Raw genomic sequence first — 26,768 nt, 5'->3', positions numbered from 1 at the left:
GTACAGTTATTGGGACAGCGACAGTGACATCCAGTGACGACAAAGAGGCAGAAGCAACCAAGCTATGGCACATGCGCTTGGGACATGCTGGAGGAAAATCCTTGAAAACTCTATCAGATCAAGGATTGTTAAAAGGAGTCAAGGCTTGCAACTTGGAGTTTTGTGAGCATTGTGTCAAAGGGAAACAGACAAGGGTTAAATTTGGTACAGCGATCCATAATACTAAAGGCATTTTGGATTATGTACACTCTGATGTTTGGGGTCCTTCCAAAATACCTTCATTGGGTGGGAAGCACTATTTTGTAACCTTTGTTGATGATTTTTCTCGAAGAGTATGGGTGTATACAATGAAGAGCAAAGATGAAGTGTTGGGAATTTTTCTCAAATGGAAGACGATGGTGGAGAATCAGACAGGCAGGAGGATCAAGTGTATTCGCACAGACAATGGAGGTGAATACAAAAATGATCATTTCAATAAGGTCTGTGAAAATGATGGCATCGTCCGACACTTCACTGTTAGACATACACCACAACAGAATGGAGTGGCAGAACGTATGAACCGGACCTTGCTGGAGAAGGTACGGTGTATGTTGTCCAATGCTGGCTTGGGCAAAGAATTTTGGGCTGAGGCAATTACATATGCATGCCACCTCATTAATCGTCTACCATCTGCTGCTATTGATGGCAAGACACCATTTGAAAAATGGTATGGAAAACCTGCTGTAGATTATAACTCTTTGCACGTGTTTGGCTCAACTGCATATTATCATGTGACAGAGTCAAAATTGGATCCAAGGGCAAAGAAGGCTATTTTTATGGGAATTACTTCTGGAGTCAAAGGATATCGCTTATGGTGTCCTATGACAAAGAAAGTAATATTCAGCAGAGATGTTACCTTTGATGAATCTGCTATGGTAAATAAGGTAACAGAAGACACCAAACAAAATAAAGGTGCTTCTAAGCAGGTGGAGTTTGAGGGAAAATTTATTTTTCCTACACAAGAAGCAGAGGAGGAAACAAATGAAGATTACCCTCTGGAAGGAGAGCCAGTAGAGGAGATTCCAACTCAGGAACCTCAACAACAACTTGAATCAATAGCAACCAGCAGGCCAAAAAGAACAATAACGAAACCTGTTCGTCTCATTGAGACGGTTGCTTGTGCAACCTCAATTGTAGCTGATGATGTTCCTACCACTTATAAAGATGTTGTCCAAAGTTCAGAAGAAGATAAGTGGAGGATTGCCATGAATGATGAAATACAGTCCCTTCATCAGAATCATACATGGAGATTGGCCAATCTCCCGAAGGGAAAGAAAGCAATTGGGTGCAAATGGGTATTTGCAAAGAAGGAAGGATTTCCTAACCAAGTAGATGTTCGCTACAAAGCAAGATTGGTGGCCAAAGGATATGCTCAAAAGGAGGGAATTGATTACAATGAAGTGTTTTCTCCAGTTGTAAAACATTCCTCCATTAGAATTATGTTGGCTTTGGTAGCACAATTGGATTTGGAACTAGTTCAGATGGATGTAAAAACTGCGTTTTTACATGGAAACTTGGAGGAGGAAATCTACATGACTCAGCCAGAAGGATTCAAAGTTGCTGGAAAAGAAAATGTGGTGTGCAAACTTGAAAAATCGTTGTACGGATTGAAACAATCTTCTAGACAATGGTACAAGCGATTTGACGAGTTTATGTTGCGGCAAGGGTACAAGAGAAGCAAATACGATCATTGTGTGTATTTGCACAAGCTTAAAGATGGTTCCTTTGTATATCTTCTCCTATATGTTGATGATATGTTGATAGCTTCCAAGAATTTGGAAGAAATTGATAAGTTGAAGATTCAACTGAAGAAGGAGTTCGAGATGAAGGATTTGGGTGAGGCAAAGAAAATTCTTGGCATGGAGATAATTAGAGATAGACGTTCAAAGAAACTCTGTTTATCTCAAAAGGAATATTTGAAGAGAGTACTTCAACGTTTTGGCATAGATGACAAGACTAAGCCAGTTAGTACTCCACTTGCTTCCCATTTTAAGCTAAGTACTACTATGTCGCCAATGGATGAAGCTGAACGAGAGTATATGTCAAAGGTACCATACACAAATGTTGTTGGTAGCTTGATGTATGCAATGGTTTGCACAAGGCCTGACATTTCACAAGCTGTTGGAGTTATTAGCAGATATATGCACAATCCAGGGAAGGAGCATTGGCAAGCTGTGAAGTGGATTCTACGGTATATTCATAATACTGTAGATGTCGGGTTAGTTTTTGAGCAGGAAGACAATCAGTCTGTAGTTGGATATTGTGACTCAGATTTTGCGGGTGATCTGGACAAACGACGATCAACTACTGGTTATGTGTTTACTTTTGCAAAGGCACCAGTTAGTTGGAAGTCTACTTTGCAGTCAACAGTTGCTTTGTCTACAACAGAGGCAGAGTACATGGCTATTACAGAGGCTGTGAAAGAGGCAATTTGGCTTCAAGGATTGCTAAAGGAGCTTGGTGTTGAACAAAAAGGTATCACAATTTTTTGTGATAGTCAAAGTGCTATTCAATTAGCGAAGAACCAAGTTTATCATGCAAGGACGAAGCACATTGATGTTCGGTATCATTTCGTACGAGAAATCATAGAAGAAGGTGGAGTCACAGTGAAGAAAATTCATACTACGGAGAATCCTGCTGATATGCTAACTAAGGTGGTGACTGCGATCAAGTTTCAACATTGTTTGGATTTGATCAACATTGTTGAACACTGAAGATTGAAGATGAAGACACAACCAAAATTTGTTATTGAGAGAGAATTGAAAATGTGGAATTTTGCCAAGGTGGAGATTTGTTGAAGTTTGGCAAAATGCCAAAGTCCCACATTGGTTGGGAGTTAAGTTTGGGGGGATTTTTCCCCTATAAAAGAAGGCCTAATGTTTAGGATTGAAACACACCTCTCATTTGCCTTCTCATCTGTTTAAGGCATTTGTATCTTCTCTCTTTAGTATTATTTCACTTGTATTTTTGGAGTGAAATAAAATATTGGTTGTGTCCGAGGAGTAGGCAAAATTAGCCGAACCTCGTAAATTCTGGTGTTCCCTTTATTGTTGCTTTATTGTCTTATTTATTATTTGGTGGTTGTCATAATTTTTGGTATAGTAGTTGTGACTTATTCACACTATATACATTTGGCTTCCGCAACACAAATATCATGTGAAATTAGTCGAGGTGCGCACAAGATATCCGAACATCAAGACCGCCTAGTTGGAACAAGAGCAACCTGAAACCATCAATTAGGTGAATGCTTTTCTTCTATAATTATAATATTATGATAACTATGTTATAGTCCATGTTGATCGCTAACGATGTTAAATTTCATATTTTGGTCATATAGGTGATCTCTGTTGAAGAGTTTTTAGTTTAGCTTTGGGTGTTGGAGATGATTCAAAGATTTTATGAAAGCTTAAGATCTATTTTCCTTTACAGAATTACCCGGTACCTGTTGTCGATGGGAGGTGACAGATATCCCATGGAATTAGTCGAGATGCGCGCAAGCTGGCTCGAACACCATTATTATCAAAAAAGAAAAAGATCTATTTGCCTTTGCTACTTTTGAATATGTTGCTTATTTTTGTCTTGGGTTGTATATTCTCCCTTCGTATAATTTAGAGTAAATATTAGTAGCAACTGATACTGTGTTTCATTATTTCTTCCATTTTATAACAATGATTTTCCACAAGATTTTCAATTTGATGAGAATTTTTGTTGTTCCGTAAGCTAGAGGGCACGTTCATTCAAAGTTAAAACCAAAAATTCAAACGACAAACGTGTATCATAAGTACGTCTACTTCTAAAATTGAATAAAAATATCCATTTGTCTAAAATAGATAGCTATACGGGGTCGTTTGGTTGACATTCTAGATATGCATAGATTATAATAGGAGTATATAGGCAGTTTATGCATGTATAATTGGTGAAGGAATTGCTATACGGTAAGAAAGAATTTTTCTACATGAGTTAAAGGGGCATTTTCATTTTTAAATAATCAATATCACATTACTAAACACAATCTTATTTCGCATTATAATACACGTATTTTACTTAATTTAACGTAAGTATTACCCAATAATATTTGCATAATAGTTATGCAACGATTTTCTTTTTAGTGCCGCTAATCAAATGCTATATTATGGATTAGTTAATCTAATTCATCAACTAAACGACCAAAACACTTTTTATCTCATTTTTTTTCTCCAAGTTCTCTACTTAATAATATAATAGTCCAAGGAAAACGAAAAAAGAAATTGCTACACATATATTTGAACGACGTCGTAATGAGGGGTGGAGTAGGGTTGGGTTGAGCTCTACTGTATGGTCCCGACTCCCGATTGGAAGCACCTGAAATTGCCATTTTCCAACCCTAACACACCAAACAACGAAGTAGAAAGAGCGTAAAGGAGAATACAACAATCAGTAAAAATGGCATTATCAGGAGATTTAAGGGTCTCCGCAACATTGGTTCCATACCCGAAGAATCCTCTTCGGAATTATCTACCTCCTTCTAAGGTTTGTCTTTTTACCCCCCTTTCCTTATTCATAGCTTTAACATTTAATTATTTGCCAATTTCTAGTAAATTGTTTGTTGTGTATTTCTCAATTTGTTTATAAGTATATATTTATACCTAGTTTGAACCTATTTTCACGAATTTGTGAGTTTGGTGGTAGGTACTTGACAACACTGACTTATAATCCTGGATCTGCTTTAGTAATTGAAGTGTAAGTAATGGTCAACATGTTATGGTGTGTGAGTATTTGGAAAACAGTAGTTACAGTATGGTTTATGAGTATGACTAAATTATTTTAATTCATTTTTCCTCCTTTTAAACTAGAGTTGATAGGCACTAGCTTAATCACGCCTTTTATCCTGCTTTACTCACTTCTTTTGGTTAAGAAAATGAACCTTGGTCTAATTCAACATCAAAAGTTAGCTCACGAGGCTAAGATTGTCCAAGACCGAATAACGAGACAACAACCAATGTAGCCTGTAGGACACTTTACATGCACCTGGTTACACCCAGGGTCGGGAATCTGGTACATTGAAAGCGTTATGGGGCGATTTGTTTCCAAGAATAGACAAGGATCAGACTCTGATACCATGTTAAGAAAATAAACCTTTGGCGACTGATAAAAATTAGAAAGATGAACCTTGAGCATGATGAGGCAAGGTTTGCCCAAGACCATATATTGAGACAGTAAGCCATTATTATTAAAATTATACTTGATTTAAAAAAGGGAGACAACAACTCTTTCCTTCAGCCAATGTGGAATACCTTACACATTCTTCTTAAAGTTCTCTTATTGTAACTTCCTTCTTATTTTTGCACTGTCGCCTTTCTTAGTAATTTGAAGAGTATAAATGCTCTTCGGATTTTCCTAAAATCGTCTCTGCGGATTTGGAAGAACACATCTGTCCTGGATAACTTCCTATTGTTTATCAGTGCTCATGCTTTAAATCTATCTCCTTGCACTTGCTGTTTAGTAGAGCTGAATTAGATACACATAGTCAGGCTAGTTTCTTGAGATGATGTTTGTTCTGTTTAGGACACAGGGAAATTACCAATTACCTTAAAGCATGAATCCACTTGTGCTTGCGCTTTTTAGCAAGTTTGGTTAATTATTGCATCTCTTAACAACTAGTAACACGTTTCTACGTGAATTTGATGCCTTTACTTCTATTGTTTTACACCTGATCATGTTAGCATTACATGTAAACCAACCAATACTTTTTGGTAATTGGATTTTGCTATAGGCATGTATTACTACTTATTACACAGATTGTAATGCCATTGGTCCATAGTGTTCCCAGAAGTAACAATTATGAACTAGCTGTGTGTGAATTGTGAGGGTAATAAGCATGTTATTCATATAATTACTCTAGCTTTCACAGCATGATAAAATAATTATTACTTTATATTTTTTTAATTTGGAATAATATTACTTTATACTTTAACCAAGAGGTTGTGAGTTCGAGTCACCCCAAGAACAAGGTGGGGAGTTCTTGGAGGGAGAGATGCCGAGGGTCTATCGGAAACAGCCTCTCTACCCCAGGGTAGGGGTAAGGTCTGCGTACACACTATCCTCCCCAGATCTCACTGGTGGGATTATACTGAGTTGTTGTTGTTGTTGTTGTTGTTGTATTACTTTATACTTCACACTGATATGAACAGAAAACGGATAAATGGACATATTATCTGTACTCTGTAGATTGGTAGGCATTTAGACATGCCTAAATATGTAGTTTTGATCTTATTGGTCGAGACCTCTTCATAACACCTATGATTGTCCCTATAACTACAAAGTTGAGGATTGGATGGGTTGGGACTTCTAGTGCCGAATATTTGTGTTTACGGCATATTAGAGTAGCTGATTAGGTTCTAATTTTTTAGAAAGCAATACTGTTTGGTGCCTGAATCATTGGTTCCCTGTCTCCTCTTCTTGGATGGTTGAATTAGTTAACTGTGCCCTATTATGTGATTCACAAGTTTGACTGGTCTGGTTTATTCTCCCTGGTAGCACGTCGATTGGTGCTTGCAAGTTGCTTCCTTGATGGCTACTTTTAGTTCAATATCGACTTTCCTTTGCCCTCTTTTGGATCTTCGAACCCTATGTGTGAGATGCTATGCCCAAGATGGACTCTGATGAGCTGAAGGGGTGAAATATTCAGTGTTATATGTTTGCATCATTTGTGTCTGGGTGAAACAAAAGTGCTTACTTGAGCTCCAAGTTTTAATTAGATGTTCTTATTCCATATAAGCATTCATTGATTCACCTGAACTTATTGTTTGCTTCAAAAGTAAATTTGTGTTTTCTTGAGACGATGAGAGAAGCAGAAGATGGTTATGTTTACTCCCATCTAAGATTTTATGCCGATGTCCTTTTAAGTGCATCCTCTATATCTTTATAGTTTGAATGGTACCTCCGAATAGGCTTATTGGTATACTATGTACTGCTGAAGGGGAGCGTTGGCGTAACTTGTAAAGTTGCTGCCATGTGACCAAGAGGCTACGGCTTCGAGTCGTGGAAACAGCCTCTTGCAGAAATGCGGGGTAAGGTTGCATACAACAGACCCTTGTGGTCTGGCCCTTCCTCAGACCCCACGCACAGCGGGAGCTTAGTGCACCGGGTTGTTCTTTTTTTATGTACTGCTACTCGGATATAGATTCTAATGTCTGGATCTCTATCTTTGTTTTATTACTCTAGTTACTTCAATCTTTTCCATAAAATTTGTATGCATTGAGAAATAATGGTTGTACAAGCTGTGAAATGCAATATGTAGGAAAGTGTATGCATCCTAACATCTTCAAAACAATTTCATAAGATGTACCTAACTTTTTGCGTTCATGTTCTCCCACTGTTTGTATCATGACCACAATGAAAGAGAATTTCTTGCACATTGCAGGTAGATTTTAGTCCCTTCCTTAATGGTGGATCTAGTGCTACTGAGGTGTCGCCTAGATGGTCTCGTGTAGCATCTGATGGCCATAGTTTGCGGTGCCAAGCAAGGAGGCCTTTTGGGATCCTTGGAGAATATAAATTATCGACAAGTTCCATCAGCCAAGAATTTGATAATTTACTCCTCAATGCTATCAACATGAGCTTTTTTGAGCGCCTAAACTTGGCTTGGAAGATAATGTTTCCACCATCCCCTTCAGCAAGTAATTCTAGTGCTGCTAATATTGCTAAGCAGCGCCTGAAGATGATTCTCTTCTCTGATAGATGCGCTGTCAGCGATGAGGCAAAACAGAAGATTGTAAGCAACGTCGTTAGTGCTCTCTCTGATTTTGTGGAAATAGAATCACAGGATAAAGTACAGTTGAGTGTCTCGACGGATCCAGATCTAGGGACGATTTACTCTGTCACAGTGCCAGTCAGACGGGTAAAATCAGAATACCAAGAAGAGGATCCAACTGGAACGATAACTAATGTAGAGTACAAAGACACTGGGGATAGTTCTGGTTCAGTTGATGTCAAGTTTGATTTCTATATTCCAAATGAGAAGTTCAATGACTTTGATTTGTGAAACCTGGTCATATCCTTTGCCTAACTGGAAGAGGATTGTAATGTCTTGTTTTTCTGGCATTAATAATTTTTCCCTTTGTAAACATACTAGTAGGTGGTCCTCCAAATATGTTGTCCATCAACTTAGAGTGCTGTAAATATCTGAAAATCTCATTTGGAAGTGTTTGATCATTGATGAATTTGCTAGTTATGGTTTTAATCTGAGTGACTTTTGTAACAATCTGTTCCTCCATGTACCAGTGCTCAAGTAATTGATTTTTGTTTATATTGGAGAAGGTAATAGAGATTATAGACAAAACTGGTCTGCTAACAAGGATAATATGCAACATTCTTTTACGTGATATATGTTTTGAAGAAGCTTTACATAAAATAATTATTACGGGCATAATGTATTCAAGTTTTCTCACCTGGTTTCCATATAGAAAAAGGAAAGCTAAATAATGATACGGTATTTACTCGAGAAACAAGCTATTACGCAATGTTTGGCTTGTAATATTAAGCAATGTTTGGCTTGTAATGTTAAGAGTCAGGCTATCGCAAATAGCTTCTCTATCGTTACAAAGAAGGGATCCCATTTGTCGAATTATATCAGACATGTTGTTTTTATCCCAATATATGCATTGTACTTTTTTAAAATTTATTTAAAAAAGAAAGATACCTTTTCATATTAAAAAATAATTTATCTTGTCTACCTTATTTTTAATGAGATTATTGTTAAAGTTTATCTTCCAATCAAAAATACATTGCATAGCTAACTGGAAATACTCCTCTAAAATGTATTTTAAACTTTAAATTCCTAATTTCAAGTTAAATTTTGAAATAATAGATAAAATTATGAAATAAATTATTAGTTTGCAACTAATGTCTTTGTCAAAAAAAAAAAAAAAAAAAAGAAGTCTGTCTAATGCTAAAAAGGGAGAAATATGGTTACTTGAAGCAATGAGGATTGAGTGCATTTTGGATTTAACAGGATCAAGGGGTGTGTTGTGGAGAAAGCTAATGCACCTAATAGCATTGACATCACATACAGGGAGCCAGGCGAATAGCTGTGCAGAACAATATGTTTCTGCAGATCAGCATACTCAAATCCTTTGGGAGGAGGATATGATGATCGTTTTTTATACCAACTTTGTGTTCTTTTTTGCAGGGATCGTTACTGTATCCATGTCCTACTATCTGCTACAAATTCATAAGGTGGTATTAGCATTTGATGCTCATTCCCTTGAAGGAGTACTAATAGTAGGCATAAGCATGGACGCATGTAAAACTCTGCCCAGAAAGTTGGTCGACAGGGAATTTTGGCAGTCGAATATGGGAACAATGGGTGCATTGTGTTGCAAAACACCAATACACCTTATTAGTTCTACATCCCAAGAATTATGCCAATCAATGGTTACCACAGATTACTACTGGAGATCACACGATCACATTAAACATGGGATATGCAAAAGAAAGCTGCCCAGAAGTTTGATCGATTTACTGCCTGACTTGGGCTTTTGGAACTCAAAATTGGGAGCACTGGATGCATTGTGGAACATCACCCTAATGCACATCATTACCTCTACATCCCAAGAATGGTGCCAACCATTGACATCAACAGGTGGCTGCTGGAGATCACACGACTACCTGCTCAAACAGTGTATGCTCACACATGCTCGAAAAAGCTGGAACTCAGTCTCATTGAGGAGCGAGTATAGCTGTACCAGAAACTATGCGAATGCAGTTGCATTACTGGATACTAGACATCATGACAATCAAATAATACTATGGGATAGGATTGGCAGAGGTAAGGATAGCCACGATATATCTCTGGAAAGACAAGGGCGTTCCAAGACAGTAGGTTTTGCAATAGAATTTGCTACAGATTATGTGGATGATCGTAGGAGTTACACACTTGAGGAAGATGCAGATGCAGATTTGGAAATCAATTTGGAAGATTCACTACTGGTTTCATTAAGTTCACAGTTGACACAACAATGGGAAGATGGTTAAAATTGCAAGAAAAGGAGGATACATATGGCCTCAATTGTGAAGATTTAGCATGGCTAGTTTTTATAAATCAGTTTCACTACTTTATTAGCCTACTTAGGAATTATATAGTCGTCAAAGTTTATTTCTTTCATCTTGTAAGACCTCATGACACTTTGTTTTATTTTGAGTTTTATATATATAAAAACTAGCCCTAGGAACCTTGCCTAGTGGATTTACTAAAAAAAAAAAAGGAAAAGCAGATACACACATATAACCCGAGTCCGGAACCAAAATGTGGTTCTTTTGGATTCAAAGAACCAAAATGTGTGGGGAAAAAAACTGGTGACCAAAATATATATAAGCCTTAGCTAAAGGCGCTATACCTTAACGGCCGTTTGCCCAGTTAAGTGTAGCGCTCTTATATAAGGCGTTATATATATATAAAGCTTTAGGGTACCGCACTATATATATTACACGGGCCAACCAATAATTCTTCTGGGCTTAACGGACATAACAATAATTCAACTGGGTATAGCGCCTTAAGCTAAGGCGCTATACCTCAAATAATTGTACCCCCCAGACTGGTTTTTGCCTTATTTAAAGAGGTTAATGATTTGTAAAAATCCATTCATAAATATTTTCAAGTCTTCTGAAATATTTTTTCTTTATTTTTTTTGCATTTTGTCATAATGTCTGAAGAGCGAAGAATTAAGGTTTCATTATATTGGGGTGAGGGGGTGAGGTTGGGGTGGCGAATAACTCAGTAAGCTATAGTAGTTATCTCCACAGTGTCATGTTAAGTTGCCACTTACAATGTAGTACGATAGATTGGTATCGTTGTTATGTAATAAAATGAATGTGATTCGGTGAATATTAAAGTGATCGGAAGATATCCCTATTATGTGACTCCCCAAGGGGTTGCTTGTTATGCTGAGTTTAACATCAAAGACGATGAAACTCTAAGAGATTTTTTGAGGACTCCGGATGAATACCAGGAATTTTTTGTGATAAAACCGTTGGAAATGTACGTAAAGGCTGAAGACGTTCACAATAATGATGTTTCGCAAAGTAGGGATATCCCTTATTCATCAGGTGGTTATTTTGGAGCAGTTTTAGCCGAACATGTTCCGAGTGAAAGAGTTTGGCCTGATCTAAACTTATCTTCACGGGCGAATGAGGAGCGAGGAAATAATTTCTCCCCCAGTTTACATAATCCACAAGTCGAGTGATAAACTTCAATTTTCGGTTGGTGTTACAATGTTTATTTTTGGGTATTGAATTTGTATTAACATTCATATATTCCATAGGGGATACCGGCCAGATATGAATTTTACAAGTTATGAACCATCGGCCAGTTGGAATATGCCTAATTTTGGTGTGTTGAATCATGGTGTTCCATCCGGGAGTCATCATCAATAGGATAATATGGATAATGGGATATCAACATATTATGATTTGTAAGTGAAGCGATAAAGTTTATATATAAAGTTTGGATCAATTTGAAGTAGGCTCCACTCGACTTTTTTTGAGTTAAAAATAGTAGGGGGGGGACCGTTCTGTTTGTCGGGGAAGGGGAAGGAGACGACTATTTATGTTAGTATAGCGCCTTAACAAAAGGCGTTATACTATATCGCCTTTTTAGGGCGCTATACTTTCCGGTCTGTTGAGTTCAAATATAACGCCTTAGCTAAAGCCGTTAAGGTATAACGCCTTTAGCTAAGGCTTTATATATATTTTGGTCGCCAGTTTTCCCCCCCCACATATTTTGGTTTTTAAGTCCAAAAGAATCACATTTTGGTTCCGGACTCAATATAACCCTAATTAACCAAATCCCATTTACCCATTTCCTAATTACCCCTTCCGAGTTCCAACCAGCTGCAAACATTAATTAATAAAATGAGAAAAGCAAAACAAAAATTTGTTGAAGTAATTAGGCGGGAAAAATTTCAAGCTGTCCAAAGGACTCTCATTTTAGGGCTTGAACTTTTCAAAAAATAGTTGCTGTTTCGTTGTTTCAAATCACAATGAATACTATTTCTTTGAATTTGGAGGATCCAATTCGGGACGCAATTTCAAGGATCCGATTCGGCCCGCATTCCAACAACCTGCTAATTTCTTCTTGGGATTCAGTAAGTGTAAAACCCCATTCCTTTGTGTATTCACAAAGTGTTTGTATGTACGATTCAAGTTCATTTGGATACAGTAGCAAATTCGCCTCTATTTTAAAGTAGTCGGTTTCGGCTATATTATCCTCAGTTCCATTCCCTCCATTTGGGCCTTTTAATTTTAATGTTCAATAATTTGTTTTTTATTTAGATAAATTAGGAGTTTAGGGTTTCTTCATCTTCTACTGTCTCTAAATTCTATTTCATTCACATGTAACACAAAAATTGTTTTGCAGAGTCTCCGATTGTATGATGTAGATAGCTCTAAGCTTCGAATGGAAGCTCCCGGGAAAGCTGCTCTCCTCGATTGCTGTTTCGAGAATGAGAATGTGTGCCTTAGTGCTGCTTCTGATGGTTCAGTTTACAGGTTTTTACTCCTGCTTTATGATAATCTAATAAAGTCCCCTCCTACCTTGTAGTAGGTGCATAGTGCACGAGTACGCCCTTTCATTTAGGGGCCGACTTAGTGCACAAGTTATGGGTTCATCTGAATCCAATAGCTTTGGCTCATAACATGTGTATGTGTTAAAAACCACTAAATAAGTACAAATAGTAATAGATATTAAGCCCAGTATTTCAAACAAGCTTGATGGGCTTAGGTACCCCGTACCTGTGCTGGTGGGAGGTAGCAAGTACCTTATGGAATAGTTGAGGTGTGCACAAGCTGTCCCATACACCATCATTGTCATAAAAAATAAAAGAAAAATAAATGGTCCATGATAGAATTTCGAACTCGGGCCCATAAAGTTCAAATCTTGGATCCGCTCTGCTTTTATTCCATATTGCATGGACAAAAACAGAAAGCTTTCATGTTAGAAATGAAAAGGAAAAAGAAAAGAAGAAGCTTATGTGTTGAGCTTAGAGCTAGAAACAGTTTTTTCTCATGTTCTGGGTACATTCTCTGGGGAATGCATTGAATTTGTTATCACTCTACACATGATGGTCCCTTTTGGGTTGTTCTTCTTCCTAGGTATGATTTGGATTCGGGGGTTAAAGTCTCAGTGGGAATTCATGATGATGTAGCAACCTGTGTTGAGTATTCTCCTACGACATGTAAGATATTGGTACCTCTATAATTTCAGTATGGTGACTTCTTAACATTTTCATTAAATATTGCCTTGGAGAAACACACAACACATAATATTCAAAGCAAAAGCAATGATCCTAACAATGTTTAGGTATTTGTAACTGTCAAAGCTAATGGATTTTCCATAAGCTTATTATGGTACTAAGCAGAAGAATTCTATTTGCATAATTCCTAAAGTTGAGGATCCATTAATCAGTATCTTAGATGGAAACTTGATTTATTTGGATATATGTTCAACATCATGTGGCAAATGGAAAGGACCAAACTTCACTGATTTGCTCCCAACTTTATTGCTCTGAACGTATAAATTTATCGACTCAATTTTCTCTCCTTAAATTCCTTTTTCATTGGTGTAAGGAGAGGACTGTAGAAGACTTCCAAGATGTCTTAGACCTTTTAGATTCATTGAGATGAGGGTGCTTAGTTGCTATATAGTGACCTCTGTACTGTTGTAATTTTGTATTTTGCAGTACCATTTTGTGGTACTTGCCATAATAATATTTACTTATCTTATTAAAAAAATAATTGCAGGTCAAATAATTTCTGCTGGTTGGGATAGAAAGATAAATTTTTGGGATGCTCGTTCAACCCAATCTCATGGCTGCTTGAACAGCTTAGCTTCAGAGGTGGAGTCAATTTCACTATCTGGGTTCTGTTTGATGGTTGCTGCTGGCTCCTCAGTTGATATATATGACCTACGAAGTTTTAAGAAATCAGTTCACACGAAAGGCGTCAAAGTAAAATGTGTACGGCCAATTTTTAATCCTAAAGGTACTCTTACCAAAATTCTTATATCAACTTCCTTGTGCTTCCAAGGCCCCCATCACACCCCTTCACCCCATTGAAAGAAAAAAGCAAAGAGAAAAAGAGAAAATACAAAAAGTTTAAGGATCTTCGTGAAAGTTGAACAAATGGTTCTATTAGAAGAACTCTATTATGCATGTATGTATTTCACTACAGATGGTGTTGTCCAGGACTTACTTGTGGCATGCTTAAGCCTTGAAACTGTGTGCAGAGTAGGTTGTGCACTTTGCCCCACTAAAGTGGCGCTTCACTGTAGTGTGTATGTTTATCATTCCCTTCTATTACGCCTTTCTCCATTAAAGCCCACACTTGTTAGCGCTTTGAGCTTAAAGTCCAATAGACTTCTATGCTTATTTCTTTTCTTTTGTTTTTGCCTTTGATAACACTGACTGCAGAAGGATATAATTATCTGGGGTTTTCAGTTTTTTGTATTATCCATCTTATATTGGCTAGATAACTGGCATAAATATTTTTCCATCACATGTTTCTTTCTCATGCTTATATTTGTAGGATTTATTGTTGGATCAGTTGATGGGCGAGTTCTTCTGGAGTACATCTGCAGATCCAGCTCAGACGAGGGGTCAGTAAAAGTTTGTCTTACTTTCTTTATGTTTGAAAAGATGAAAGTTTGTAGTACATCAGACTACTGTATGGTGATTCTGGCCAGATTACTCAAACAATGCTAGGCACAGTTTAGGTTCAACTGTAAGTAGTCGAGTTCATATATCAGGTCAGCATTAGCTGATATTTTTCGGAAGATGGTGTCTACCTGGCTTTCAAATGCATGGTGTAAAAAAACTAAAAGAGCAAAGAGCTGCTTGGCATTCACCTGACATCATAAATTCGCTTCTGCTTATTTTGCTTATATGTTTGTAAGAACACTGGTCCAACTTTCCAATTGCTGTTTCACTTGCTAACATTTGGATAGAATATAAGATCTATCAGATGTCTCAACTAGCAAACACAACTAGACAAGGTACTAGCTAGAAGAGGCTGTTGTAATCCATTTTAATCTGTCAATGCATTTCCAAAAAAGTATCAAAGCTTTATTTTCATCAGATCCCACGGAAACATTTTTTCCTGTATTTATGAACTGGTACCTCTTGAACCTGCAAGGGACTTGCTCTTTGCTCCATCTCCCTGTTGTAGCATCCACTTTCCGAAGTTGCAAATGCTGGCGAATTCTTGACATTAGCATTTCCATTAAGCATGTAAAGACAACTGATAAATTCCTCATTGCCTAAGATGACCTCATCCAGAGTGCAATTCACTATGTAGGAGATGTAAGCAAAAGTTTGATGCTGCTGCTGCTTAGAAAGATCAAATAATTATTTCTAAGCCTTTTTCAAGTTTGAGGGACCATTTTTAGTCTTCCAAGTTCCAGCATGGAAAATAGTTTAGCATTCTAGAAAAGAGAGGTGGTACAGGAAGGATGATGATTCAGAACATTAGTAGAGAACTTGGTAGAAATGGAAAAGTTTGAGAGGGCATTTTTTAGGTCCTTGTATCAGTCAATAGTAGGCCAACAAAAGATGATTTGGCTTCTTATCTTTAATTTAGATGACATAAGAAGCAGTTGCTGAAAATCAAATCTGATTTAAAGAAAAAGAAAGATCGACAATTAATCAAGGCAAATTATAAAATCTAGAAAAAGCAGTAGAAGTATTCTTCCCAGGGCCATGTATCTTTTGGTTTAAACTTTCATATCCCTTATTTCTTTTACACTCATATCCATTTTGGTAGGGTTGCACGTTGGTGAAACTATAACTTTTCTTTTCTGTAAGTGACAAATTCAGACATTTTATAGAAGGATGAAACAGTTTCAGCTACTGAAATTTCTCAGTATATAGTTACTATGAAGTCTCATTCTAAAATCTCTCCTTTTGTATGGATCTCTTAATTCATTTGTCAGCTTTTGCAGATATGCATTTAGATGTCATCCAAAGAGTAAAGATGGGAAACGTCATCTTGTAACAGTTAATGACATTGCGTTTGACCCATCGTATGTGGTTTTCCAGTTTCAGCTTTCTGTTATTGCTAACTGATAGAAGTTATACTCACAGTACCTTTTCCCTTCCCAGCATTATTGGTTCATTTGTCACTGGTGACAATGACGGCTATGTCACCTTGTGGGATGCTCGGGGAAGGAAACGGATGTTTGAGGTACTTTTGTTCATTTGTCAATCAGATATTGCATAAGTTTCCCAAAAAGTGATAAAATAGTTGTTATTGCTCGAGGAAGGAAACGGGCATTTGAAGTACTCTTGTTTATTTGTCAATCAGATGTTGAATAAGTTTCGCAAAAATTGATAATATAGTTATAATTGCAGTTTTGATATCAGTTGGTTGAAGTCATAGTTTTGAAAGAAATCTTGTGCTTGTGGAGATCAGTGAACAAATCTCTTGTATTACATGAGTTACATGCCGAAGTATAATTTTTCAGTTTCCCAATCAAAATGAAAAACGTAGAATGTCCATTGCTGTCACACATACACGTTCTGCTTTAACTACTGTTTCTGTTTATTCCTTTTGGAGATTTGCTGCATCTCTTTTTGCTTGTTTCAACCAATTGATGGATCTCAGTCTATTTGTTCGGTCTTTTTTTTTTTTTAAGATGCCAAGGTATCCCAAGAGTGTTGTCTCTCTATCATATAGCCATGATGGATTGCTTTTAGCCGTTGCATCCAGTTATGCATACCAAGAAGCTAATGAAATGTAAGACAAACTTCTTTAATCATTTTCTTATAGTGGGTTGGGTGTGTTCTTGGTCACTCTCACTTACATAACCCCTTTAAAATATTCAATTGCCTTTGACAGAGAAGAGCCACCTCAGATATTTATACATGAAATGGGGAACTTTTATCTCACGTCGCCTTCTTCTGGAGCTTCAAAGTACAAATGACTGCAAATACACATCTCAGATTCTGGTTGTTGCTTCTGTTTCCTTTATACAAGTCATCTTGTTTACTTGATGCAGTAGTTATCACTTATCAATCCTTAATAATATATGGTTGCTGATAAAAAGATTTGCTTTCCCTCATTATTCTCTAGTTCAAGCTACAACTCTTATACAGTAATTTTTGCTGGTACCTGTGCACGAATTGGCTTTTCCTGGCTCGCGTTCCCTGATGTCTATTTTGACTCTTACCAAGATTAGAAGGAAAGTGCTCAACAGAAAATTGGATACCAGAATGTAGAATTTTCACTCATGTATTAATGTCTACTAACAAAGTGTTTGCTCCAAGTGGAATATATTTCGGAGTTGTATTTTTCATCAACTGTGAAAGAATGTGTTTCTTGAGAAATCGTATTTTATGTTCTTTTGCTTGGTTGAGGTTATAGCAAATGTTTTTCTTCTTTAGGTTATACATCCAAAGGAAAACCCCGAGTTTGGAGTAGTTATTAAATTAAAGGCCTTTTTTCCTTTTATTCTTTCTTCAAAATTGTCACTACTGTAATTTGATTATTTTTTTAAGTTATATTACCTGCAAAATGTTAGTTATTTCGGACCTGAGGAAATACGACAGTTTTTTAAATTTTGTAATTTTTTATTTTTTCCTTAGCTATGAGTTCTTTCACTTGGGAGTTGGAATATTGCAATCCCTGGAAACTGAAGAGCCTTTTGTGAGTTGAGTATTCATCTGAAACATGTAAGAATGTCCGTAATTTCTGAATATTGAATATGGTGACCTCTTAACATATTCTAAAAAATGTTGCCCTGCAGAGAAACACACAAATCATACTATTCAGAGCAATGATTGTAATTTCTAACGATGTTTGGTAGTTGTAGACATATTCAACAGCTAATGGATTTTCAATAAGCTAATTGTTGTACTAAGCACAAGATGATTAAACCATTTCCGAATGTCAATTATCAAGACGGTTGCTTCTAGCAACTATTCGCAGGTCTGCAAAGTTGACTTGGAGTTATAAAGCTTCAGACAAGAACCGCATTGCAGGAAGGGCAAACCATAGCAACATAAATATAAAATACTAATACTACTAAGAAAGGTTGCCCCTGGGGCTTTGATCTAGTAGTAAGAGTACAACACGTGATGTGTGGGTTAGATGCATGTCACAAGTTCAAAGTTTGGTATTTAAGTGGAGAATAGTAGAAGGACGGACCCATTATCTAATTTTTGTATTTTTTTAATTTTAAAAAAAGAAATCTATCTATAATTAAAAGCAGGGGATAAAAGCCCCTCATTAAGCCAAGTGTCATAATGCAAGCACGACACATGTCACATTCGGACAAGACTCCTACATATTAGGAATAAACTAACGAAGTACAATCTTAATTACATTAGGTATTTTCGATAGAACTTATTTACTCAATTTTTTTTTTGCAAAATTCTTCTAAAACCGCCGGTAAAGATTGTCTTCGAATTAATTAATTTAAATTTGTTTAAAATCATTAAATGAATGATTTTTTGCATTTATTCCAAAATCGCCGCTGAAGATTCCCTGAGTTTATTTATTAATTTAAATTTGTTTAACAAGCCTTAATTGAACGTGGGTAAAACAATTTGTTTAACAAACATTAATTGAATAACAACATTAATTGAACATGGGTAAAACAAAAAAACCGTTCAAACTTCCAGTAATATATCTAAATTAAATTTATTTTAATTATTTTTAAACAAACGTGACCGGAATCGTTTTACTCCACAAAATTTGGTAAACAAATTTTAACTTCAATTAACCCTAAATTTTATCTGCAAAGTCACGTTTTCTCTCTGCAAAGTCACCTTATTTTGAACTGTCAAACCCACGATTTACTATATTGGGTATCAACTGCTCAAAGCTCAAAATATATATTTCTTCCACATGTACAACTGCTTCAATTCTAATGTTCGTTCTTCTACCAAGATTTCAACAAAAAGTACGAATTACCCAAAAGATGGCCGCTAACAATGATTTCATCAAGGATATAACTATATCAAAGATGCAATGGAAGTTGAAAGTTCGCGTTGTCCGTATGTGGGAAAAACCGGATCGTTTTAATCCTGGCTCTATATTCTCCATTGAATTGGTTCTACAAGATGAAAAGGTATTTTTATTATGTTATTGGCTTGCTAATTCCTTTCTGCTATTCGAAATTTAAATGTCAATATCCATAGATTTGTTTTGCTCTTCTAGATTTAAATGTCAATATCCAAACATTTGTTTTGCTTTTCCAGATTTTTATAGGAATATTTCGTTTAGTTCGAACTGTAAAACAAGTTTATTACCAATGCTCAGCTTTATATCCCGTATACATGTGGATAATTTGTAGTTGTTGTTTTTCTTTGACAATTGTACGCAATTAATTATTTGTACATCAGTGACATGCTTATGGAATCAGATTGAAGGAAAGAAGACCATATTAGTATTTGTTGACGCTTATAATCTAGATTAAGGTAACACCTTTTGAAAAGGGTGAACCAGATGTGAGGATATTTCCCTGTTCAATTCATTCATCCTTGGATAAGTTACACAGTTAAGTATAAAAAAAAAAGAAACAAAGGAAGAGCAGCAAGAAATCAGAAAAAGAATGTTTAAGAAGAAGTTCTTCATAAAACTCAGTATCACAATCTTCAACTCAAACAGAATTCTCAAAAGGATTTCCCTCTCAATATCCTTTTCGATTTCTTGCCTGATCGCAAATTTGCATGCGCGTTGACATATTTAAGTAATGTCTGCTCCACTGTATCCTTATTTTAACTTTGCTAGATGTCTCGAGTCTACATTGCTAGAAACAGGTGATTTTCTTAAGCATGTTTTATAAACATTTGCATGACTTGCAAATCTACATTTTTTGTATTTTTTATAAACATTTACATGACTTGCAAATCTGTTTTTTTGTGGAATTAGTGTCACTAATTAAATTGTTTAACTCTACTGTTTAAAACTAAAGCTAATATAAATACTAAACTATACAGATTTGTAATATCTTTCCTTTATTGTAACTTCTTTGTAGGGCGATCATATACATGCTTCTATTGGCAAGTCTGTTTTGCATATTTTCAACAAAAAAATTAATGAGCTTGGATTATATCTTATGGCGAACTTTATCGTCTGCCAAAACAAGGAGAGGTTCAACACCACAAAACATAGATTGATGCTGACGTTTACTCAACGGACAACAGTGGCTGAAACAATTGATCCACTTTTTCCAATGAATATCTTTGAGCTGCGACCATATCATCAATTGATAAATAAAGTTGATGTCAACGAGAGTGAATTATTTGGTAATATTTGTGTTTATTTTAATTAATTTTTACATATTTTTTTTAATAGATTGTTGCTAATTATTTTTACATCTTTAATATTCTTTAGATGTTATCGGAGAAATTGTCAATTTTAGTGAGGTACAAACGCAAAAACAAGGTGAAATTACTAGGAAGTATATGGATATCGAACTAGAAGATGATGAGTAAGAATAAACAGACAACCATCTATTAAATACATATTTTTCATAAATACATATACTAAACATTATACACTACTTCTATTTTACAGGAGGAACAAGTTATCTGCTACATTCTGGGGGGAATTTGTTGATCAAGTTATACCTCACCTTTTAAGTTCTAACAACCAACCTATTATTGTTGTTATGCAGCTCATAAAAGCGCATAAATTTCAAGGTAACATGCAACTATTAAATTTCACTTAACTTTTTGAAAGTTATTCATCACATGTTACATATAATTATTTTTTTCCATATTCATATTCTGTGCGCAACACTTGGAATACATCAAAGTTGTGGATTAATCCTACTTTTCCTCAATCTGAAGAGTTTAAAACACGGTTAAATATATTTTAATAATGTATCTACACTCATATCTATCTTTTGATGTATATTTCTAACTGTAATCCTCATTTATACATATAGATTACTTTGTGTTCGAGATAGTTGCTCTGAGAGGCTTACTCAAACCATCTCTCAACAAAGTTTCTCTGTTTCAGATGAGTTACAGAAGGGCATTGCTGAAGTTAAAACAATTGCCCAATTAGTCCAGTCGATGCAAGTGAATTCACTCTTTTTATCTTCTTTCTTTGATTTTTCAGAAGACCATCTTTTCTATTTGTTTTCTTCTGATATTTAAGCCATTGGTTATCCTATTTTACTGCATTAAAATGCCATTATACAATTATAAAATAATGACTTTTTATATGATTGGTACTCCATTTGCATAAATATGTAGAGTTGAAATAATGTTAGTTGTTATAATATTGGATGGAACACATGTCACTTATGTTTGTTCAATGTAATCGTTGACCCAGATTGTAGTTTCTTTCTTCATATTAATGCACACAAGGGAAATATCACTAACCACTCTTATCAGTTTGTTGATCTCTTTGCATTCTTAACACTACCAGCTTTAGCAGTCGAACTAATTTGGGTGGCGCGATCAAACAAATTTTAGATTTAAGAGTCTTTCATCTTTTAAAGACAGTGTAGGTAGTCTGAACAACGTCTGTTGCCATGTCGAGCTCTTTGGTTGCCATTTTTTCTGCCTCTTACTATATATTACTATATGGTACACAAAAAGTTCCAAGCTTGACAAACCCTGAGATCACAACTGTGCCGAAGCCATAGCTTCTACCCATACCAAAGCCTGAAATTCCTGTTATGCCAACGCCTGAAGTACCAATTGTGCCGATGCCTGAGCTGTCAGCTATCCCAATACCTGACTTACCAACTTTGGCAAAACCTTATATCCCAGCTGTGCTAAAGCCCAAGCTTGCTGCTATGCCAAAGGTTGAGATCCCAGCAATGCCAAAACCCGATTTACCAAACAAACCAAAGCCTGACAATGAGTTTCTATTGTGTTCAATATTTTCATCTCTTATGTACCACAAGTTTGCGTCCATAATTAAAATGACCTGGTAAGAAAATGTAAAGACATATATTAGTATGTAGGATAACAAACTACCCCCAATATCTTACTTTCAATGTACAATACGATCTTTAGGGTGGCACACATGGACTGCCAAATGGCAGTTCCTCAACCAGAATGCAGAAGAATTATTGTCATGCAGAATGCTGACAATGAGTTGCCATTTTTTATGCCTCTTACTATATAATACTTGATGGTACACAAAGACGCCAAATCTGATCTTACTGAAACTTCAGTCAACAAAAGCCAAATTATGTACTAAGTTACATAAAGTTGTATCAACTTTCATACGAGCAACGATCCCGAAAGCTGAGATCCCAACAGTGGCAAAGCCTTAGATTACATCCGTGCCAAAGACTGAGATCTCAAATTTGTCAAAAACAGAACTTCCTCCCCTAAAAAGGCCATAGGTTCCTGCAATTCCAACACTGAGCTTCTTACAGCAATCACAAAGCCTGAGCTCTACAATAGGGCCTGAATTCACACATTGTCCAACAAAATAACCCCTCGCTGTCAGTATGTTGAGCTCTTGCCATTCTTAGTCGTAGCAGCTTTAGCATCAGAATTAATTTGCGTCGCGCGATTAAACAAACTTTTAGGTTTTTCATCTATTAAATACAGTCCAGGTAGTCTGAACAGCCTCCCCTGCCATGTCGAGCCCTTTGCTTGCCATTTTTTATGCCTCTTACTATATAATACTATATAGTACACAAAGACGCCAAATCTCATCTTACTGAAACTTCAGTCAACAAAAGCCAAATTATGTATTAAGTTACATAAAGTTGTATCAACTTCAACAAAGCAACGATTGAATTTATTAATTAACATTGAATTGGATACATTATATTCTATAAGAACACACTTACGTAGTGAACTTGCTATAAATTAAATAGATCCGTTATGAAAAATTTAAATTATATGAATTTATGATCATTGTTTGGTTCACCATAATGCAGCTGCGTATCTGTCCATTTCAATAGTCATATACTAATACCGTATATCCAAACGCATTTGCCAAATAAATGCTGGATTGTTTCAATTGTTTGATCATCACATAAACAAGAAGCTACGTTGTCGTCACTGTAATCTGCATTTGCCGTAGTATTTCTTATATGAGCAATCTATTTTTAGTTGCTACCCAATCAATGAGTCTGTTCTTTTGCTGTTAACACTTGCTTTAAATTAGACTACCATTCTCCATCTTATTAGTTATAACCATTTTTCAATGGAAACACAAACGGAGAGTATAGATTGCTCTTTCCCTGCCCCACATTTTGTGAAATCTTCCCCTTCCCTTTAACATACAACATATTCCACTTTTCTTCAGCACTTAGTCCATTCAAATATATGAATTTCATACTTTATATTATCATCTCTCAGATGACATATTGGTTGACTACCATAATTTTTGAAATATAAAGTATGCAAATTACATATTATTATTATTTTTTGCATATATACGTGACGATTTAAAATTTAATCATTTTATTAAACAGGAAGGTCCCTGTTGGATTGTCGCAAGTATAGAAAATTTAGAACTTGATAAGTTAAACTAATGTCGCAACAGTGGTTGAAGAAGATCCGAATACACAGTTATCAGGAAATAAAATGAAAAGACCATTTAAGAAGAAGAAAACAGCATAAGGTGTTTGCAAATGTAACACTTGGAGAAAGCAAGAACTGTCTGATTAATCTTATTAGTAGTTTTATTAGTTATGAACAATGTATTTTAATCATTTCAAGATATTTATGCTGTTTCACTTTTATGTTTTAGTTAGTTTACAAATTTTATAATTATGGACGACATATTTCAAGCATTTCATGTTTCTTTCTGGTACTAAAGTCTCACTATTAAACTGCGTTTATTGTTATTTGATGTACCTTACTATTTTATCTCATTTTAGCATGTGTACCTATAAATAGTATTGAATCAAAATGTATTTGATCATGCTACTTTCAAAAACAGGTTCAGCACCAATCCAGTAATGAAAGCTTATAAAAGTACTGAAATGTTCAGATCAAAACTCCTTCTCAAAGTCAACCAGTAATCCATGGCACTCCTGAAATACATCAGATGCAAACTATGATCTTATAAAAATAGAAGTGTAAAAACGTATACTACGGAAAAGACCAAATGAAAAAGGTTAAGTGAATGAGACACAAAGATAGTAATTGCTAACCTCTTCATGAAAATAAAAAGTCCTGAAATTTAAACCATTCCCCTCAGAAACTTCATTTCAAGAAACAAAATAAGTCGTGTTACTAATGGAATCATATTCTGTCTCAATAGCTAGAAATACAGAAACGGCCGAAAATTTGTTCAGATAAAAATGGTATGAACTTATATCCGCTCTTTTGCAGATTTTCTTGCCTCCTCCTTATATACTATGTGTTGAAAGATTCGAAATACTATATATCTTAAATAATCTTCTATATATTATTAAAAGGAGAGGAAAAAACCCTCTCCTTAAGCCAAGTGGCAGCTTAAAAAAAGCCACATGACATAATTAGTTATTAAATTACTTATTTAGTTCATAATTAGTTATTGGTTATTCTTTTTTAATTTAAATATCTAAAAAAAAACGAAAATAATAATAAAAAAAAACTACCATATATATGAATATATATTGTTTACTTTAATTGAATTAATAAATATAGATTTTTTATAATTAACTATAATAAAAAAAATGAAAATATAAATATATAAAAAATAACTACCCATTCAAATTGGGGGAGTAGTTTCAAGTTACAGTTTTAAATTATTTTAAAATAAAAAAGCAAAAAAAAAAAAGTTATAAAAAAGGAAAAAAAGAGAAGAAAAATAACCTATTCAAATCGGGGAGTAGTTTCAAGTTGGAGTTTTTAAATAATTTTAAAATAACCCATTTTAAATAATTTTGAGATGTGTTCTGATATTCATCTAGGGGAATATTGTTGGTATATAGATGGATGAATGGAGTCAGAACAGATGATTTAAGTCATAAATTGCTTTGAAATTTTAATTGTTTCAGTAAGCAATTGTATCTCTTAGTTTCAGAGATTGGCTAAGATAGTTTTTGTCAAGGATATTTCGAGCTGGAAATTTGTTTTCTCCTCAGTCAAATGAGGATATTCTGAAATATATATGTATATATGCTGGTTTTGCTTCATGTGAGCTTGAATTTGCATATCATACCTCCTTTAATTTCAATTATCGTACTTTAACCAAGCTGAATGTTTGCTTATAAAATTATGATAAATTTTAGCCATTACTAAAATATTAATTACATTAATGCGAACTGGTACTTCTTCATGCCTATTACTGAGGCAATCTTGAATTTCTTTTTTAATTACTTTACCCAATCAATTTTTTTTAGGTTCACATTCTCTAATCTTGGTCCCAGATTTATGTATTGTTAGCTAGATGTTTCTGAGCTTGCATAAGTTCCAATATGAACTTTCCATAAATAATTCAACGGCTTAATGGTAATAAGACGTTATCCTGATATTTAGTTTTAAATGACACTTTTTGTTCATGTGATGCCTCATATATAACCTCCATGTTTATGTCGAAATAATGGTTTATCTATACCATGGGATACAAATGTAGATTATTTCTTTAATTTGTTGATGACATTTTAAAAATTATTATGGAATAGGAAATGATGATTGTTTAGTGTACGCATCCGTTTTTCTTCTTTTTTCTTATGATCTGTCTTTGTAAATTGCTGTATTAGGCAATGTTGGTGTTACGTCATATTCTTTATATTTATTTCCAGCTTTTTAAAATTAGTTGATTTGTATGTTTTATGGTTTATTCAATTTATTTGTCCTCCTACTATCACAGGAGATGGATTTGGAAAAGAAAAGAAAACACAACCTTTAGCATACATAACAAACCATCAACATTTCCCACGATTAAATTATACAACTTTAGAGAGTTGTGCACATGTTTCATCGTCTCAATCTCAGACACAATATCCAAATTTACCTACACAACAACATTTGCAATTTGGTTTGTCAACTTCAAATGTGCAGACACATTTTCTTCTACCTGATTTAAATGAGATACCCCTACTGCCAGGTTGTTATTATTAATAAAATTTGTAATATAAAATGAATAGTTTATTTTTACTAACGACATTTTATTATGATTTACTTTTAGAACTTGACGATGTCAATATTGATGGGGATGTAGCAGGTATGTATTTCATAAATAAATTCTTTTGCTATTAAATTACACAAATAAACTAATTTTATACTAATATTTAAATTAATGGTATTGTGAGTAATTAGTTAACGTAATAATACGTGCAAAAAATCGCAGAAATTAATGATGCAACTGACGATGAAGACGACTATGAAGGTATGTCTATGTTAACTCAAACAATTATTCATTCATGTCCCCCTTTTCAATTGTCATGGCTAATATCATATGATTTTAATACTATTTAGATCCTGATGTTGGATATGGAATTATTGACAATGAAGGTATGCATATTTTAAAAAAAAAATATGTATATACAATAAGTCGGCTTACCACGCCTTTACGTTAATGTTACATTTGCTTCTTTTATTCATAGAGTATTGGGATATATGAGATCCTACATATGAATGTGAACATTGTGGTGCTTACTTTTGGTACGAAGAAAGAATCAACAAGAAAATCAAAGCAAAAAAACCAGAGTTCTCTTTGTGTTGTAATCATGGAAAAATACTCTTACCAAAGCCAAAAGAACCTCCCACAATTTTAAAACAATTATTATTCGGATCAGGTAACAACAAAATCTACTTTTACCATACTTTAATAGTATCTTC

General features: G+C 35.0%; 2 protein-coding genes and 1 long non-coding RNA gene across 4 annotated transcripts; all 3 read left to right on the top strand.

Moving 5' to 3' along the window:
- Window positions 1–4,325: 4,325 nt before the first annotated feature.
- LOC104235991 (cell division topological specificity factor homolog, chloroplastic) lies at window positions 4,326–8,281 on the top strand. The gene is made up of 2 exons (XM_009789827.2): window positions 4,326–4,548; window positions 7,442–8,281. Exons 1-2 carry the CDS (start codon window positions 4,462–4,464, stop codon window positions 8,060–8,062), a joined length of 708 nt encoding a protein of 235 aa, XP_009788129.1. The 5' UTR covers window positions 4,326–4,461; the 3' UTR covers window positions 8,063–8,281.
- Window positions 8,282–11,972: 3,691 nt separating this feature from the next.
- LOC104235990 (mitotic checkpoint protein BUB3.3) lies at window positions 11,973–17,421 on the top strand. Of its 2 annotated transcripts, none has more exons than XM_009789824.2 (9): window positions 11,973–12,161; window positions 12,434–12,564; window positions 13,168–13,250; window positions 13,816–14,055; window positions 14,599–14,668; window positions 16,010–16,090; window positions 16,170–16,251; window positions 16,703–16,803; window positions 16,906–17,421. In XM_009789824.2, exons 1-9 carry the CDS (start codon window positions 12,057–12,059, stop codon window positions 16,988–16,990), a joined length of 978 nt encoding a protein of 325 aa, XP_009788126.1. In that variant the 5' UTR covers window positions 11,973–12,056; the 3' UTR covers window positions 16,991–17,421. The 2 variants fall into 2 exon arrangements, with proteins under 2 accessions (XP_009788126.1, XP_070016894.1); XM_070160793.1 differs by having other exon boundaries at window positions 14,617–14,668; window positions 16,906–17,123.
- Window positions 17,422–20,172: 2,751 nt separating this feature from the next.
- On the top strand, window positions 20,173–20,641 carry LOC104216396 (uncharacterized). Its single transcript, XR_011402864.1, has 3 exons — window positions 20,173–20,318; window positions 20,407–20,503; window positions 20,590–20,641. It is a non-coding gene; the product is annotated as an uncharacterized lncRNA (long non-coding RNA).
- The last annotated feature ends 6,127 nt before the right edge of the window (window positions 20,642–26,768 follow it).

The sequence above is a fragment of the Nicotiana sylvestris genome, chromosome 10, assembly GCF_000393655.2.
Source record: "Nicotiana sylvestris chromosome 10, ASM39365v2, whole genome shotgun sequence".
In the NCBI taxonomy this organism is placed as follows: Eukaryota; Viridiplantae; Streptophyta; class Magnoliopsida; order Solanales; family Solanaceae; genus Nicotiana; species Nicotiana sylvestris.
Note: the sequence above shows the minus strand (reverse complement) of the source record. Positions and strands in the feature narration are given on the sequence as shown.